Source organism: Anopheles stephensi, chromosome 3 (genome assembly GCF_013141755.1).
Source record: "Anopheles stephensi strain Indian chromosome 3, UCI_ANSTEP_V1.0, whole genome shotgun sequence".
Taxonomy (NCBI): Eukaryota; Metazoa; Arthropoda; class Insecta; order Diptera; family Culicidae; genus Anopheles; species Anopheles stephensi.
Window position 1 is genome coordinate 23094549 of NC_050203.1, and position 18823 is coordinate 23113371.

General features: G+C 43.6%; 1 protein-coding gene across 4 annotated transcripts in view; it reads left to right on the top strand.

Moving 5' to 3' along the window:
• LOC118511296 (G-protein coupled receptor Mth2-like) overlaps positions 1 to 18823 on the top strand; it is a 45451-nt gene that overhangs the window by 25120 nt on the left and 1508 nt on the right. For all 4 annotated transcript variants that reach the window (XR_004906136.1, XR_004906135.1, XM_036054204.1 and 1 more), the window contains exons 2-7: positions 2797 to 3540; positions 12310 to 12451; positions 15534 to 15798; positions 15879 to 16048; positions 16122 to 16296; positions 18567 to 18752. Coding sequence is in view for 2 of the 4 variants with exons in the window: in XM_036054204.1 (XP_035910097.1) it covers positions 3076 to 3540; positions 12310 to 12451; positions 15534 to 15798; positions 15879 to 16048; positions 16122 to 16296; positions 18567 to 18752 (1403 nt within the window). In the remaining 2 variants the exon portion in view is untranslated. The remainder of the gene's footprint in view (positions 1 to 2796; positions 3541 to 12309; positions 12452 to 15533; positions 15799 to 15878; positions 16049 to 16121; positions 16297 to 18566; positions 18753 to 18823) is intronic.

Consider the following 18823-nt stretch of genomic DNA (forward strand, 5'->3'; position numbering starts at 1 on the left):
ACATTTTGCAAGGTATTTTTTTGTTCATTCGCTACTTCGGTTTGTCCTTGGCACTACTTCCTGTTGGGATCTTAACTGTAGCGAATTTATATCACTGTTGGCTATGACTGGCTTGCGCAGCTCATAGAGGGCTTGTGATAGATATAGCGAGGACATGATCTTGTGGAGGTTTAAGTATTGGCGAGTTTAACAGTGGGCGGCAACCAGCTGATAAAGGGACCTCTCTATTCAAGAGGCCTTGTTGTCCAGGTGGTCTAAAGGACACACCGTGCAGAAGCCGAGCCGAGAATTTTTTTTTAGTGGTGAGACACCACTGGATTACTGGATCTTACTTGGATATAGTTTTGAGAAGATCTACACCAAAAACATTATTTGACACGTCCCTTACCGTCCTCATGGATGAAAAACATCGATCGACAACGATCGTGAGGTCTCTATAAGAAATAAGCTACTGAACTTCAATCTTCAGTTCAGATCTTCAGCAGAAAATCAGTTGAAACCATATTTTCGAGAACTCCATCATCTTTGCATCTTCTTCTTCCTTGGTACAAGAACCGCGAAAGATCTCGGCCCGCCAATTCTGGCTTTCTGTGACTTGATTTTACCCATAGTAAACTAATCAGCCCTGGGTACGGGGAGGCGATCTGGATGGGCTTTGAACCCCAGCCCTGCTGTGTGAAGACCGGCGCCTTTGCATATCGAATCAAAAATCTGAAAAAGAACTAATTTTCCAAACCAATAGTGAAAAAATAATTTTGGCCAGATTACATGCCAAAAACCTTCTTCAGACCTAATAGAAAAAAAATCTGTATTTACGTTCTCAATAGCCTTTTTTCCAGCTATTATGGTTCGATCTTTCCGAATAATGTATGTTTGACGTGTTTCTGCCATGCAATGCCCTAATTCTATTCTGACATGTAATGTCCTAAAGCCCTCCACAATCAAGATTGTTAAAAGTGTGTTTTATTTAAAAGAACAAATTGTATAATTAAACAGAAGTTTGCGGTGAATGTTTTCACCCATGAACGCACTTATTACCATATATGACGCAAATGGCGGTGTACCATTGATAGACCGTTTGGCGAACGATGGGAATTTTCATTCATCGGAATGTATTGTCTATGCTATATTTTTCCCTTGAACATTCACCTGCGCTAATTAGTGTGATGTGTATCGCGTGTGGAACGTGACTAGCTCGGTGCAGTTTTCCGCCGATGTAAATTGTGGTCAGTGCGGTTTAATGCTCCTTTTCTTGCAGTGTTTGTCCACTATACTTTAATTCGATTGTTTGCAGCACTTTCGACAGCTGCACATCTCTACTTTACCGGTTAATTAATTAGAGCTGGTTCCGCATCGCACAAATGCATTTATTTTATAATATTCAATACAAACCCACCGCAAGCATCAAACCGTTGCAACAACAATAGCTGCCCACGGCAAATAGTTTCAGATAAAGATAAAAATAATTTCCATCACATCCCTCGCGGGCCGGTATCGGACGGTTGGATGGTTATGGACAACAGCAAACTGAGGGTTCCAACAATCAGCATCCAGCCAGCATCCCCGCCGGGTGCGATAAAGCAAAATGCGAATTACATGTTGCGCAAACCAGCTGGTCTGGGTTGTTTGTTTGATTTGATGGTTTGCAGTATGCTCTGGTGCTTCCTGTGCTTGTTTTCGGTCTCGAGCTGCGCTGACGGAAAAGACTCGTTATCGGGCACGAACTGAGATGCTTCAGTCATCGTGCTAAAGTATGCGTACTGCTCGCTATTTTGGGTTATGTTTATTTTGACTCCTCTGGCCTAGGACAGGGCCAGGTCTGCCTCACTATTTGCCAACGTGGCCAACCGTGGGGGTTTGGCTCGAAATTTGACCATCCTTTGGGCGGCGCCATTAGGACGCCTCGCAATGGTGCGTAGGATCTGAACGGGCCTGGAAGCCATGAAAGTGCGAGCATGAGGTAAATGATTTGGAACGATCGAACGGGACGGGGTGCTAAAATGTTAATTAACGATTTTTATTGAGGCGACGAACAAGAGTTACATTGTTCGGGGGGACTTTGGATTTAAGTCCTGGGGCGTTATAAATATTTCCCGTTGAATGACGATATCGTTGGTGGACATATGGTAACAATTTTATTTGTCTAGCGAAGTCACCATCAATAACTTATGATGGACTTTGGTTTCGGATAAAAATAGAGCTGCTAACGATACGAATATCTCTCCGGGTCACGTCCTGATCCAAGTCACGTGTCCAAGTGATTCTTAAAGAGCTCTCTAACCCTGCCAGGAGCCTCCATATTTACGGATGTCTTGTTTGTCATGTTGTTGCTCTACCTTCGAGCTACAAACGATTTCAACTCGTATTTGCTCTCACCTCATCTTCCAATCGATAGCAATTCATCAAATTAAGCCAATATTTGTGTTCGCTGCTACCGGAAAGAATATTCCAGCCACACACGCACGCAAACGTGTTTAGGTGAAACATAGCGCAACTTCCTTGCTTACTGATCGTTCGGCTAAGGTGAGGATGACGTGAATGACCTATGTTTGATTTGGTTGTTTTTGTTTTGGATCTCCAGACTAAATGCATTCTTTTTTTTTCGCTCACCAATATGCTAATAAAGCAACAAAACCCATGCCGCCGAGCCAGGAGGGCACGTATTCAGCGGTGGGATATTCCGATATCGAGTGAGGGTTCTTCCAAAATCCCGGGGGAGTGGTTCTGTGGGTCGTGGTAGCCGGTTTTTTAATTTACGACCGTCTCATACCATGCTTTTTGCGTTCCCTTTTCCAGACAACCCCGGGACCGGCGGTTTGTGATGTGCAGCCCCCAATAGAAAGGTGCTGTAAGGGGGACAAACAGTGGTGGTCCGTATTTTCCCGAAAGTGTGTCCGTGAAATTCCGTGGAACTGGTTTTGGCTTTGGCTGTACTGCCGTGTGTGTGTGTGTGTGTGTGTGTGTGTGTGTGGACGACTTTAACTCAAGAACCGGAGACAAGAAAATGGGCGTATAGGTTAGTGACAGTTGCGAGTTCATCAGGTGTGTCCAGTTCCGGGAACAGCGTTGTACAGGATGTACGGCAGGATATTCGCCTGTCTGCTGGTGCTGTTCGGCGTCCGGTCCACCGTTTGCAGTTTGCCGTGTGATTACATCGATTCGGTTAACATCACGGACGGGGAACGGTTGCCGAACGACGAGATCCGCCATAATGGGGTGATCTACAACAAGACGTACTACCGGATGATCGATTACGAGTACGAGGACTTTGCGACGAAGAAGTACGTGCCGAACTATATCCGCGGGTGCCTGTGCGCGGTACGGATCTGTGTGCGGTTGTGCTGCGGGGAGCGTGAGTATTTGGGCAAAAAATGTACCCACACGGACGATTATCTGCCGGTGGTGGTGAACGTGAGCGCGACGGAAACGATCGATCTGCGGAACCATTCGCTGTACGGGTTTCTGTACGGGAAGCCGTGCGAGCAGGTGTACGAGCTGCTGCCCGAGGAAAGCTCGGTGGATGAGTGGAGTATCGCAAGGGTAAGTAAACGTTAGCTAACTTCATATAGTATACAACGTCTAGCTTATGTGGCATTGGGTAGGCAATCGTCGATCAAAGGGCGATCTTGCGTTGTATAAAATATATTTGTCTATCTCATATAGACCAAGACCTCTGGTATGAACGTGGATGAAGTCTATCTCATATTCATACCCTAAATAACTGCAAATCCTATCAGGACTATTCCGCCTGGACAATGGGTGGACTATGTATTCGTGAGCGATAAAATAGTCCAGTAGACTATAGTAGTTCCGGGTTGTTGATTGCCTAAAGAAGAAGGATAGAAAATCTGACTATACTTGCTTCAAGGATATTGATCGATTGAGCTTGCCTATCAGCACAAAGAGTTCCAAGTGGGCACTAGAGCTCAACTAACAATATTCAGATGCAGTACAAGATCATCTGATGGTATTCTTTTTTGTGAGCTTGAAAAAAGTCTAAGGCTGATAAACTACCTTCTTGAGTCTGTTTGAAATGTAGTTAAGCCTCAGCATATTCAAAACCTAGAAAATGATCCTGTTTGTCCTGATAGTATAATGTTGCTTATACTAAAGATTTGGATGTATAAAAGGCTTCCGATAGCGTTTGATATAGTAGACCTACGCATAAAGTATCTGAGTTCGCCATGTGTTTGATGAAACCCATCCGTTGATCTCAACCCAAAATCCGTTGAGGTAGCTTTTAATTGCTTGACTCTGTACGCAGACCTGAAGACATATAGCTAGGTGGCTTACTGGGTCCTGCAGCTGATAAACATCACAGACGCTTTAGACCTATTCTTAAGCTCAACGCCTTGATTCCTCATACCACCTTCATAACCGTTTAAAACACGGCAAAGATCAAGGTCAAGACGAACGTCCGTCTATTTTTATCCTACGCTATTTTATGAGATATAGGAAGAACGTTTAGTCTTCGTGTCATCCGAGACTGACGTATAACCTTCATTCGATTAATTTAGATGCAAAACTTCACATGTGTGGATGAATGTCTACCAGTCGAAACATCTTCAATTCTAGCGTCTGATTGACAGCAACGGGTTGGAAATAAGCACCCCATTCCTATCTGCAGTGATAAGATGGATTAATGAATGAATGATAATTATAAAACCAATTCTTTACATGCCCGACGGATTCGGAGCTTTATTGTTTCCCATCTCCGTCAAACGGAATGATGGATGGCTTTTTTCGGGCTTAAGTTTTGTTGACCGGTGTGTTCGAATTACGAAAATGTTTATAGGGTAGAAATGAATCATGATGAATTTGTAATGAACTCTAATTAATGCATAAGAATAAAGGACAATTGAATTCACACTCGCAAAGAAACCAGACGTGTTACATCTATCGCAAGACAATCACGATATCACATCCAGTAAATTCTCTACATTTTGGTCCTTCGAACCGGATCGTGTGTCGTGACTTGTATCCTTGTACAATAGTGAATTAGGGCACTACGTGTTACCAATTCTCATCCAGTTTTGTGCAAGCCAGTTCCGGTTGTACTAGGCTTACGGTGTAGTACAATCATCGCCCCGCTATCAAGGGCACGAACATTGAGTATCCTACTCTACTGTAAAATTCACGATACCCATCCATCGTGAATTCCTTTCGAATCATCGCGTCTGTTCGTTTCAACATCCGTGTGTGGTCACTCTGCATCAAGAGATCGAAACATTCCCACGGAGTGTGCATGTATGTATATGCGTGTGAGTGTAACTTTCGTACATCGTTAGTGCTGTGCTCAGTGATAGAACAATATTGTGAACAATCATTATCACGGACCTTCCTGCCAGCCGATTACTAGTGTGTTTTTGTGTCATCCGTGCTCGCGTGTGAAAGTGAACCGCGTTCCGTCAACCCAGACTTCCGTGAACAATCGTCCTTCTCATCCGCTTTATATTTCGATAATTGTGTTAGTGGAAGCGTCGCTTTATCCAAGCTTCGGTCGACAACCTCATCACCATCGCGCGCCTATTTCATAGCGTCATCTCACCACCATCTTGTAAAGTAAAGGTGTTGTTACTACTGCAACCGTGCTAAGTGAATCGCGTACTTGGACTTGCGTACAATTTTGCATACAACAAAGCTTTCAGTGCGTATCGAGTGCGAAATATTTCATATTTCACTATGGATAAAAAAATTAAAAATGTGCTGTTGAAGAAAAGGCAATCCGAAGCATATATTGCGCGATTAGAGGATTTTATGTCGAGGTACGATGAAAATCAAGTCGATGAGTTGTCCACATGCCTAGAACAGTTGGACTCACATCATAATAGTTTCATAAACGCGATCGGGAAACTAGAGGAACTAGATGACAAAGAAGATACTATTGAAGCGTGCATCAACGATAGGTGTGATATGGACGAACGTTATAGAAAGTTGCGTGGTTTCTTCCTCAAACATAAACCAATGGAGAACCATACAGTGAACAATTCATTGCTGCTTTCGAGCACCGCAGCTCTAAACAGCTCAAGCACAGTGAACATTCGTCTTCCCAAAGTCGAGCTACCGACTTTCGACGGTGATGATACAAAGTGGTTGACTTTCAGAGATCGATTTGTTGCTATGATCGATTCTTCGCCCGAAATCCCACCGATCATGAAGCTGCAGTACTTGCTCGGTACCTTGAAAGGTGATGCTGCTCGGCCGTTCGAGCACACATCGTTGACGGCTGACAACTATGCCGTAACGTGGAAGATGCTTCTGAAACGATACGACAACAAACGCATGTTGTGTCGCGAGTACTACCGGAGACTACATTTCCTTCCATCGGTGGACGGAACCAACGTGGATGACCTGGCCTCACTCGTGGACGAATTCACGAGAAACGTGAATGGACTTCGGAAACTGGATCAACCCGTGGATTCTTGGGACGTGCCGCTGATAAACATCCTGTTCTTAAAACTGGACTCCGAATCACTATTGGCTTGGGAACGACACTCGTCAACGTCGCCTCAAGATAAGTATTCGGAACTAATCAGTTTTTTACAGGCCAGAGTTCGCATTCTACGATCAACACTCAACCTGGAAAGGAGCAAGGAGCTGGTTGCGATCACGGTGGCCGGGGTGAAACACAAGTCGAGTGCCGTGGTCAAAGGAACTACATCATCCCCATCACATCGTCGTTCGCAATCCTATGCTGTGACCACAGGGCGTGAGAAGACAGTCGCAGTGAAACCAACATCGTGTTCATTGGGTTGCTCGGACCGACACCCACTGCGCACGTGCCCAGCATTCGATAGAAAGTCGGTGAAGGATCGTCGGGACATTGTGGCAAAGCTGCGGTTGTGTTTCAACTGCCTGTCAATGGATCATCAGGTTCCTGAGTGCAATTCAAAATATTCGTGTCGGTTTTGCAACGCGCGTCACCATACACTGCTGCATATTACATCACCAGCACCAACAACCACACCTTTCGGTCAACCGAATTTTCCGGCAAAAATCAGCATGTCAGCACAATCAGATGAGGTCCAGGAAGGCGACATGGTATTACTAGAAACCGCCATAATCACCATTGTAGACGACCATGGCCAGCAAATCAAAGCACGAGCGCTGCTAGACTCCGGATCTACTTCAAACTTCATCACGGAGTCATTGGCTAAACGTCTGCAAACGCCGCAGAAAAGGGTCAACATCGTCATCACTGGCATTGGGCAAGCAGTACAGCAAGTTAAAAACTCTATCGTGGCTACTATTGAATCTCAAAATCAAGAATTCAGCACTAAAATGGAATTCTTTATTTTAAGGGCACCCACATCAGACATTCCTTCGGCTCCAATTGATGTTTCTTCATGGCAGATTCCTGACGTTACACTGGCTGATCCAAATTACCACACTCCAAGCCAGATCGATGTGGTAATTGGTGGGGAGGCCTTCTGGGAACTGCATACAGGCCGCAAACGAACACTTGGTCCAGGCAAACCATGGCTTATGGAAACACCGTTTGGCTGGGTGGTTGCCGGAAATGCAACGCACAAGAAAACACCATCCAATAGGACTGCGTTATTGAGTGCCGCCATCGTATCAGAACCACTCGAAGCCATGATACAACGTTTTTGGGAGCTAGAAACTGTTGATGACGGACCAGCATTCTCAGTACAGGAAAATTACTGTGAGGAATACTACACATCAACAGTAAATCGAGAACCTTCGGGCAGGTACGTGGTCAGACTCCCCCGAAATTTTACTAACGGTGCAACCCTGGGTGCTTCACGAGAAATTGCGGATCGGCGCTTGCTGAGCGTAGAACGTCGATTGAGATCCAATCCTGAAATGGCGAAAGCTTACAGTGCATTCATGGAAGCATACGAAAACCTCGGTCACATGAAGAAGCTTGCCGAGCCTGTAGATGATACAATCGAACATTGTTACATACCGCACCACGCGGTCGTCAAAGATTCCAGTACCACTACCAAGGTTAGGGTAGTGTTTGATGCATCATGCAAGACCTCGTCCGGCTACTCCCTCAATGACACATTACTAGTAGGCCCGATTGTCCAAGAAGATCTGTTTTCCATCATCCTGAGATTCCGTACACATGCCATAGCTATAGCCGCTGATATCGAAAAAATGTATCGCCAAATAATACATCACCCCGAAGATCGAAGTTTGCTACGCATACGATACAGAAAATCCACCACAGACCCAATCTCTACTTATGAACTGGCTACAGTAACGTATGGTACAGCATCAGCACCCTTTTTAGCCACCAGAACACTTCAACAAATTGCACGTGATCATCAGCAGAGCTTTCCTGATGCGGTCGATCCTGTTCTGCACGATTTCTATGTCGATGATCTTCTATCTGGAGCAAGCAATATCGCAGATGTGGTAAAAAAAGTAACTCAAATAACTGCAATGCTGAATTCAGCAGGAATGGTGCTTAGAAAATGGGTATCAAACTGTCCAGAGGCATTAGAAGACATTCCTGCAGAAAATGTAGCAATACAATCCGTTCACGAGCTAGAAGATCACTCCGTCTCAACATTAGGCTTGGTTTGGGAGCCAAGAAACGACGCATTTCGGTTTCAAGTAGATTTACCACCTCCACCAATGTCGTTAACCAAGCGCCAAGCATTATCATTCATCGCGAAGATCTTCGATCCACTCGGGCTACTGGGGCCCACCATAATCATTTCAAAAATGTTTATGCAACGTCTATGGACTCTGAAGAGGAACGGAACGGCGTTAGATTGGGATAGCACGCTGCCACCACAGCTTCAGGAGGAGTGGAATCAATACCATCAAGGAATATTCCGATTGCGAGAGGTCCGAGTACCTCGATTCGTCTCACTGGTGCAAGCACGTAGCGTTCAACTACACATGTTTGCAGACGCATCACAGTCAGCTTATGGAACGTGCGGGTACATTCGTGCAGAAACGAAGGAGTATGTTTCAGTACAACTAATAACGGCAAAATCTAAAGTCGTATCGTTGACAAATACGCATTCAATAGCAAGATTGGAACTTTGTGCCGCAAGGTTAGCCACACAACTCTACAAGAAGATCATCAACGCAACGAGATTCAACATCAAGGTGTATTTCTGGACTGATTCCACCACGGTACTATACTGGTTGCAATCACTGCCGAGTCGCTGGAAACCGTTCGTGGCTAATCGTGTTGCACAGATTCAACGGGACACCGACGGTATGAGCTGGAAGCACGTCCCTGGAAGGGATAATCCTGCAGACGATATCTCACGTGGTGTAAAGGCTGAGGATCTGATCAATCGACACCGGTGGTGGAACGGGCCACATTGGTTGGCACAAAATGAAAGCAATTGGCCAACGTTTATTCCGTCTAACGATGAAGGTGAATTAGCAGATGAAGAGCGGAAGGCTGCTCAACCCATCACTTGCACCTCTATCGCACGAGCCTTCTCCAACACACTCTTCGCTAGGTATTCAAGTTACCACAAACTTCGCCGTGTGGTAGCATACATATTCAAATACGTGCGGTGCCTGAGAACCAAGGCATATTCTTCACAACATCCAAAGGGGTGTCGTGCCGAAAACAAACGAGATGTAGCTGATACAGATATCGTCCAAGCAACCATCACAACTGAAGATCTTCATCAAGCCGAAATCGCCCTATGTAAACTCGCCCAACAAGATACGTTCGACGACGAAATCCACGCCTTAACAACAGGAAGACAGGTATCCCGAGCATCAAGACTGAAGTGGCTGAGACCATATTTGGACGAAACAGGAGTGCTTCGGGTTGGTGGCCGGCTGGGCAACATGACAGCATCGCATTCGGTTAAACATCCCATCGTGTTAACTGCCGCCCATCCTATGGCAGTTCTCTTAGCAACAGCATATCACCTCCGGTTATTACATGCCGGACCGCAACTTTTGCTAGCAACGCTCCGACAACGATTTTGGGTGATAGGAGGAAGAAGTCTAGTGAAATCAATCTACCATCGCTGTCTTCAATGCTTCAAGGCCAAACCAACATTAGTCCAACAAAGTGTTGCAGATCTACCGGAGTCAAGAGTGACCCCAACCAGAGCATTCTCCGTTTGCGGCGTTGACTACTGTGGGCCATTATTAATCAAATCAAATGTTCGGAATCGCGGTCCAAGCAAGGCGTATATTGCAATTTTCGTCTGTTTCTCAACCAGAGCTGTACATATTGAATTGGTGAGCGATTTGACAACAACCGCATTTCTATCAGCACTTCGTCGCTTCGTAGCACGCAGAGGAATGGTGAAGGAGCTGCACTCAGATAACGCTACAACGTTTAAAGGAGCAGCAAATGAACTACATCGTATCTACAAAATGCTGAAGCAGAATGAGGAAGATCGTAAATCCATCTTCAATTGGTGTGCGGAGAACGGCATGATATGGCGTTTCATACCACCGCGAGCTCCCCACTTCGGCGGGCTCTGGGAAGCAGCGGTCAAATCAGCGAAACATCATTTACTGCGAACCATAGGGACAACAAGTATAACCTACGAAAATATGCTTACATTGTTAACACAGATCGAATCCTGTTTAAACTCGCGACCCTTAGTTCCAATGTCAGAAGATCCGTGTGATCTTGAAGTGCTCACACCAGGCCATTTCCTCATCGGAGGTAACATGCAATCTGTTCCCGATATTGATTACACTAACATTGCGTCTAATCGTTTAAACGAGTATCAGTTAGTGCAACGCTATGTACGATCTATTTGGCAACGATGGCAAAGGGAATATACACAACAATTACAAGCACGATCGTCGTTCGGTAGCAGGTCAGTAGTTGAGCTTAAAGAAAATCAGTTAGTCCTTATACGAGAAGATAATGCTCATCCCACCGAGTGGCCAAAGGGGCGCATTGTTAAACTCCATCCCGGCAAGGACGACGTCATCCGTGTCGTCACTTTACGAACGGCACCTGACAAGTACATCGTGCGACCGACAGCACGACTAGCATTGTTACCTACTACCTCACCTGAATAATAATTCGAACACGTTTGTTTATTAATTACTCTAAAGAATTTCATTCTTGGTGGCCGGAATGTTCGAATTACGAAAATGTTTATAGGGTAGAAATGAATCATGATGAATTTGTAATGAACTCTAATTAATGCATAAGAATAAAGGACAATTGAATTCACACTCGCAAAGAAACCAGACGTGTTACATCTATCGCAAGACAATCACGATATCACATCCAGTAAATTCTCTACACGGTGGTTACGGATTAGTTTTTCGGAGCGTGGTTCCAAACTACGGTTCACACCTTTTGATTAGCTGCGTGTGCGGTTGTAAACAAACATTAGCAAAGTTTGGTAGGATTAAGTGGAGGAGTGAACCAGGCGATGTGGTGAAGGCCATTCTAATGGTGGACATTGCTGCTGCAAATAAGGCAAAGAACGATAGGAATGATGGGAGGATACAGAGTAATAATTACACCCGTGTACCGATCGGCCGAAAGAGACGAAGAGGAATGTTGGGACATCCCCTGCCGAAGCGCATGATTGACAGGTTCTTTATGGGTTTCTTGTCGTAATAATTCGCACAATCAGTGCCACCTTGCCGAAGGCCGGAAGGTGATTGAGCTGGTGTTGAAGTGGTAATAGATTATTGGTGCTGTAGCATGCAATTCCAGCGTTCAGTTGCCTTTGGCTGATACTATTTGCACCGGCGATTAGCACATCACCGAGGCGATGCATATAAGTGGGGATGATTGTTGAAGTAGTTTGCATAGTGACGAAACACTTGATAGCGGGCAAAAGAGAGTATCGCACCAAGGGAAATGGTTTGGATTTTCCATTTGTAAGCATCATCGTGTAAACATCGCACACCCGTAGATGTCAAACGATCATCATCAACGGATGAAACGATCAATCGTCGAAATCTTCGAGTTGTTTCTTTCTGCATTCGTTTTGTCTACCTGCCCACGTGCGCTCATTCGTCTTCGTGATAGATTAGAAAGAAACGGAAAAGAAGCAGAATTAACAACGCATAGGAGGAACTGATCCCAGCCTCCGTTGATCTTTGTACATGCGTGTCAAGTGTGAAGATCACCACTCGAGATGAGTAAGGCTTGGGAGCTGCGTGACGTAAATTCGGATGATGTGCTCACCAAACCTAAACAGTTTGAGATTGTTTGTGATTCAAGGCTTTCCTACATGTCAGCAGTCAGCTAACTATTCTGAGATTCTGAGATCTAATTCTGGGTGTTGCTGGGTGATCTGACACCCATTTTGAAACCTATTTTCCGGGGTATTAAGCGATGATCTGTATCTCTCTCTCCCCAATTTCCAGAACGGTAGCCTGATCATCGCGGACGAACTGCTCATTACCCGGAACCAGTACTGCCTAGCACCGAGGCAAAATATGAGCTTTGCGTCCGGGCTCGTTTGCTTCACATCGAACGAAGAGTTCAAGTACAATCTCTATCCGGTCGGTAAGTAATTCGTGAGACCCTCCCGAGCGAGGGCGACGGTGCGTAATTCGGCTAATTAGTCGGTATTGGGTACAATTTTGCGCTTATTGTCAAGTCGAGACGGTTTATGACTCCTAACGACATGCATAATATTGACACAGTGCCAGTGGGAAGGTTTGGTCGCATAGGACAACTTCATGTACCTCACTCGCGTACAGCATCTCATACCACAAACATTAGCTGCGTGTTTGATGTTTGTCGAATGTGGTTAATTTGTCCGTAAATCGGCACCAGTGTTTCTCTAGCCGTATTGCTATCCCTAATGGAATGCCCGGAACCTGGTGATAATCTTTGCCGATCTGGCGGTGCCATCTGTTGCACTCCCAGATAGCTAGACGACGGTAATAGGCTAGTCGCGACCGATTATGGCGATGGGTTGTGACATTGAACGACCTGTGCCGTACCGCTATGACCGCTATAGTAAAAGCCGTGGGAAGCAGAATGTCTGGAGCATTCTGTAGCAAGGTGTGTTCTGAACGGAACCAGTGGCTACCACGTTGTCTGGATGAGTTGGGTTTCTAACCTGGCATGCATGGGTTTCCCCGACGTAGCAAGAATGTGCCGATCATGGTCGCCCCGTAGTCCGTAGCGTGACGTACAACTAATTTGAATTGGCACGTGCTAAGTGGTTATGCTGTTGGCAGAGGGGCCTTATTTATTTTGATAACGTCGAATAGCTTTACTTTTGGAAACGGTGTTAGGGGACGGAGTGTATACTGGTCAAGAGTACGCTCGAAAGAATTGGTCTAACCTGAGGATAGAAAAAATATGTTTATATACATGGAATTAGAATAATAATTTCTAGTAGAGGTTAGAGTAAAACATTTTGAATAATATGTGATATATTTTTCGATAATGATTTTTTTATATTATAAATAAATTATTAAAACTTCAAAATTTATAAAATACTTTAAACGGTGGTTTTGATGAGTTAAATTAGGAAATTCGATCAGGCCGTTCCTAACGAAAAAAAAAGAAAACAATATGTAAAATTTATTCATGCTGCTATTTCATTGGCCTTTTTTCTCTATTTAGTCATGATTTAAGTTTTCCTTGTTTTTGTATCTTTTTAATATTATTAACTGTTATGTTTTTTGCTCTTAAATACTTTTATCTCTTTGAACTCATTTTTCTAGTTTTTTTTTCTGTTAAGTTATAAGTTTTTGAGGTAAAAAAATGTTTAATTAATTTATTCGAATACATTTGCTCATTTTCTTCGATGTTATTAATATCTTTTCTCTTGATGATAACCGCTTGCGACTATTCGAAAATTCAGTTTTGCATATTCATAAATTGCGCCAATTGTCTTCTTTCTGACTTCCTGTAATTTTAAAAAATTATGTGAACCTTAATTGAAATTGCTATTCAATGCGACATTTTTAATATAGCAAGTTTGCCATCCAAAAAGGCTACATTTTATTAACTCGGTACTACTATTTGCTTTCGCTGCATGATAGATTACATTCATATGCTCCACACCATTTACCATCCAGCTCGGACGTTTTTAAATAGAATTCTATGAAATGGTTGAACAGTTTGAAAAAATATTAATAACGACATGCTTCCCAAGGACGGATCTTGTTCCACTGTGCTAATAATCGGCTCTATTGGAAAGCGTTGTGAAGTGGAGACAGTAGAAGCAGAAACTGCGTAAAACCATTTACCCTTTTGATAAGCGGAAGCGGCCATTTATTTGCCTTCATTCGGGGAGGCTATCCCCCATCCCGGTGCTGTTTTGGTCTTTTTGGTGATATTTTTTATTCCTCAAGGTCCTTTTGGCGAGGGAGTGCCAAACGTGCCACTGGAAGAGTTTCCCGACTGCCTACTGCATGCACGAACTGATGTCACAGGGTAAGGCTAGGGCGCGGTGTAAACTAGCGGCACGTCCAAATTCAAATACAACTCCTCTGCCAATACTCGGCGCCTATCGTGACCATATGGTACCGATGGGTGCTCCCGATGGGAGCGGATAGGCACCAGCAGCAGTTATTCATTAACAGTTGTGGCGCCCAGTCCGCGAAGGGGTGATAAGGGTATAGGTGTTGTGGGGTGATGGAACTCGTATTACATTACATCGTATTTGCTCGCCTCGAGTTGGGGCGATCGTAAAGGCCACAAGCAGAAGGCAGATTGGTTTCGGTTGGGATCGCTGATAAAAAGGCACCGTATCAAACAGGGGTCTTGCACGAGTGGTCCGACACATTTAACCTATTGACTGACTGTTTGGGCATATCAGCTGGAAGGTCTTTGCAGTGCTCTAATGCAGGATAGCATCAAGAAGGTGTTTTGAAAAGATTGATTTTAGCTTTAATTTTTGGAGAACTCCAGGACTAGACTATCCAGGTCCGATAAAAATTAAGTTTATTAAGCCAAAAATGGCAAGAAGAGATATCCAAAGTTTGTATTAATACTGTCCTGGCATAAGATATCGCTTATATAGAGAAAACTAGTAAATCACTCATAAACAACGTAACGGCATCATTAGTAACGTCAACCCGGCATTATCCACCCTCAGAACAATTAGTGCTAAAATTGCGGTTTTTGGAAACCTAATCATAACTTCCTTGCGTCATATTCCTCATAATGAGAACCATGGCAATCGGTAGGAGATCGTTCGATGTTTAATTAGTAAAATCATATCTTCACCCGATCGTGTGTGGGGGGTAGGCTTCGGCGAATCCCCGTGGTGAATTTATACCGCCCATAAAAGGGAGGTCCTTTTATGTTACTTCTCCGAATCACAGATGGTTTCGGCAGTAGCTGCGTTTTCACGCCAACGGCGATATCCACATGGGGTAGCTTATCAACTGTTTACATTAGTGGGCAATGTAGTCATGCTAAGCTTGCTAATGCTCTACACGATGATGACCTTTTCCCCGAACTTGGAAGCAGGGAATCTTAATATTGATATCAATCGTCTATATGCTCCCTTTATTTTTGGACGAAGATTTTAGTGCTGCTACTAATTGAGTGCTCCGCTTACAATTGGGCATTGCTGATTAAGACACCCCCCCCAATACTAATCGTTTGTCGATCGTTACAGGCATGCTGCTGTCCGTCCCATTTCTGCTGCTCACTTTCTTCGTGTACGCCTGCATACCGGACCTGCGGAACATGCACGGCAAGTCGCTGATGTGCTACGTGCTGGGCCTGAGCGTCGGCTACACGGTGCTGTCGATGGTGCAGCTGCGCGTCTTCCCCGGGTCGAGCTCGTCGTGCGTGATCTCGGGCTACATCGTTTACTTCTCGTTCATGGTCAGCTTCTTCTGGCTGAACGTGATGTCGTTCGATATCTACTGGACGTTCAAGTAGGTTCCGGCCGGCAATCCACTTCTGCCGAGCTTATTAATCTGTGGTCGTCCTTTCTTTTTTGGTTCGTGCCCCGCAGAGGCGTCACGGGAGTTCGCAGCTCGGAAACGAAGAAGTTTCTGTTCTACTCACTGTACGCGTGGGGCTGTCCGATCCTGCTGGTAGCGACGGCCATTACGGCGGATTATACCGATTTCTTGCCGCACTATCTGCGACCCCAGTTCGGCACGACCAGGTGTCTATTTGTTGGTAAGTGGTCGACCATCAGGCGATACACATTTGAACTGAATGATCGTTAAACTGCTTTTTGCTTTCATTTTAGAAAACAAACTGATCGAGTTCCTATACCTGTACATGCCGCTGCTGATTTTGGTGTTCATGAATGTGGTGTTCTTCGTAATAACTGCCCTGCGTATCTACAAAATACAGTGCGAAACGTCGGTGGTGCGACGAGGAGATTCAAAACGGCATACCAAGCTGGACAATGATCGTGATAGGTAACAAGAATGATAATGATATTACTTTATACAGTGCATATATTGGTAGATTATTGATTTGGATTACCAGAACCGAGAACATGTTTAAGATGTTTTTTTTTTAATTCGTTTATATTATCGTAGTATAGAATAATCACTGTGATGTTTAAAGAATGTACACTATGGAATGACGATTCCATTGCCATGAAAATTAGAGCTTTGTAGTCTTAATCATAAAAGAGGTTGAGTAGTATCGAAGCTGTTGCTTATACGATCAAATACGAGCAATTAAATCTTATGGGCTAGATCAACAGTCTTAAGAGTCCAGGACTGACTATCCAACTAATGCTAAATTAGGTTAAGAAAGCCGGCAATGGTAGAGCTCAAGAAAACGCAAAAGTAAAAGTACAGGTTTTATATCATGGAATTTTTGAGAGGCTGAGTGGTTCAGAATTTATCAACTGGATAAGGGAATATTGCAATCTCGTAGTGGAAAGTTGCAATCATGCAATATAATGTTGCAATCGGTAAGGGGAAATTTGCAACTCAGTTGAGGAACTATGAAATTAGCTGTGGAATATCTTCCGAACGTTTGGTGCTTTCCTATCAAATTCTAAAATTGCAAAATGTGATTGGTAACAAATTGTTAGTTCTCATCACCATCAATTAACCCTGTAATGCACATTTGAATCATCTTTAAGAAAATTTTTTGTGGGAAATGTTGTATTAATGACCATCTCCTTAATCCACATCTAATTGCAAAATTTGAAAGACGCATTGCAAATTTACCCTGAGTGCAACATTACACAACGAGACTGTAATATTCCATTATTCAGTCGAAACAATCCACCGAGTGAGTCAAAAGTTCCTTTATATGATTCGAAACCCAGTAACACATCGTCTGTTTCGTATTCAACTAACGATTCCTCAACCGTCATTCTATATGATTTATCTAACTTATATGATTTTTCTTATTTGATTTGATCTTCCATATCAAGAATCCACGCGCCATTCAAGCAAATGTCGAATAGTACGATTAGGCCAACTATCAAGAATAAAACAATATCTTATTATCTCATCGTTGATCCAAAATATTCGAGTAACAGATAGTGTATCATCACTATCAGTCATCACATCCGTTTAGTGGAACAACATCAGTTTAGTGGAAGAATAAGAAAGTGCCATGAATGTTTGCATATATGATTATAGAAATTGTATATATTTGTATTAAGTAGCATAAAGTGAATCAGGCCATTCAATTAGAATTTATTGGAATAAAAGAATAGATAACATGTACATGTGTAGAAGTAAGAACACTGAGCAATGATGTAGAATTGTGTGAGGAAGATCGTACGTTCTTGTCGAACAACATTTCCTGACAGTTATTTGCGCATTCTAGGGAGCGGTCAGTTTGGGATTTGATACCAGTCCTTTCGTGTTTGTCATTGGCACCAATATGACTAAACTATAAGAACTACCCATATATAGGTTCAATTCAAGTAAAGTGTAATTTAAGTTCCATTAATATGATCGTGATTTGTGAAGTATCCTCATTGGAGGCTGATGTTAGTCTATAATTTCTTAAATAGGATAAGTGATAATAACTAGAAAAGAACTTAGGGCAGCAGTTCTGCGATTGAGCAATATGGCCCTATATATGAAGGTTTTGATCCATATATCGGTTAAATTACTACTAATACGGCTATAGCTTCTTTGGGACGATCCGATGGACGAGGCGATAACGGCGCCGGTCTTCACGACTTCCTTGCTAGGGGTAAAATGAAGTCACAGAAAGCCAGCAATGGCTGGCCGAGAACTTTCGAGGTTGTAAAGGTGCTAAGGAAGAAGAAGGATACGGCTATTTGAATAAATTAATTAAAGGTAGTAACTAAGATCTGCAAAGTCAGAATGCTGTATTCTATGTAGATCTAAATCAAGAGATACTGGAGTAGATTCAAAAATGAGTTCGCAGAGCATTATAATTTTTCCAATATACTGCTGAAAGCTTTTAGTTATGGTGGTTGTTTCAAACGTAGAAACTAGTTAGAGAATAGGAATGTCTACGAAGTGCTCTCAGCTTTAATAGACCAACAAGGTACTTCCAAGGTTGTTTATTGTGCGTATAATATATCAGTTATAATTCATAGTGGTATTTATGACGTGTAATATCATCACCAACATGCCAACGGCATAGAATTTAGCCAAGTCATTCATCAATTCATACCCATGGCACGCACAAAGTTTCATCCACACTCACCAAACTAAGTTTTGTTTCGCTCGTTTCCTTTTAGATTCGGACTCTACCTGCGACTGTTCATCGTGATGGGCGTTACCTGGTCGCTGGAAATCATCTCCTGGGCCGTCGACAACAATGCCTGGATCTTTTACGTTTCGGACGTGTGCAACTGCATCCAAGGTTTTCTCATCTTCGCCCTGTTTGTGCTGAAGCAGAAAATTAAACGATTAATCTATAAAAAGTAAGTAACGGGTTTGATGCAACTGGAACCCCTTTGCAAAGTGGTTGTCGGCTGAAAACGCTCAAGATGTG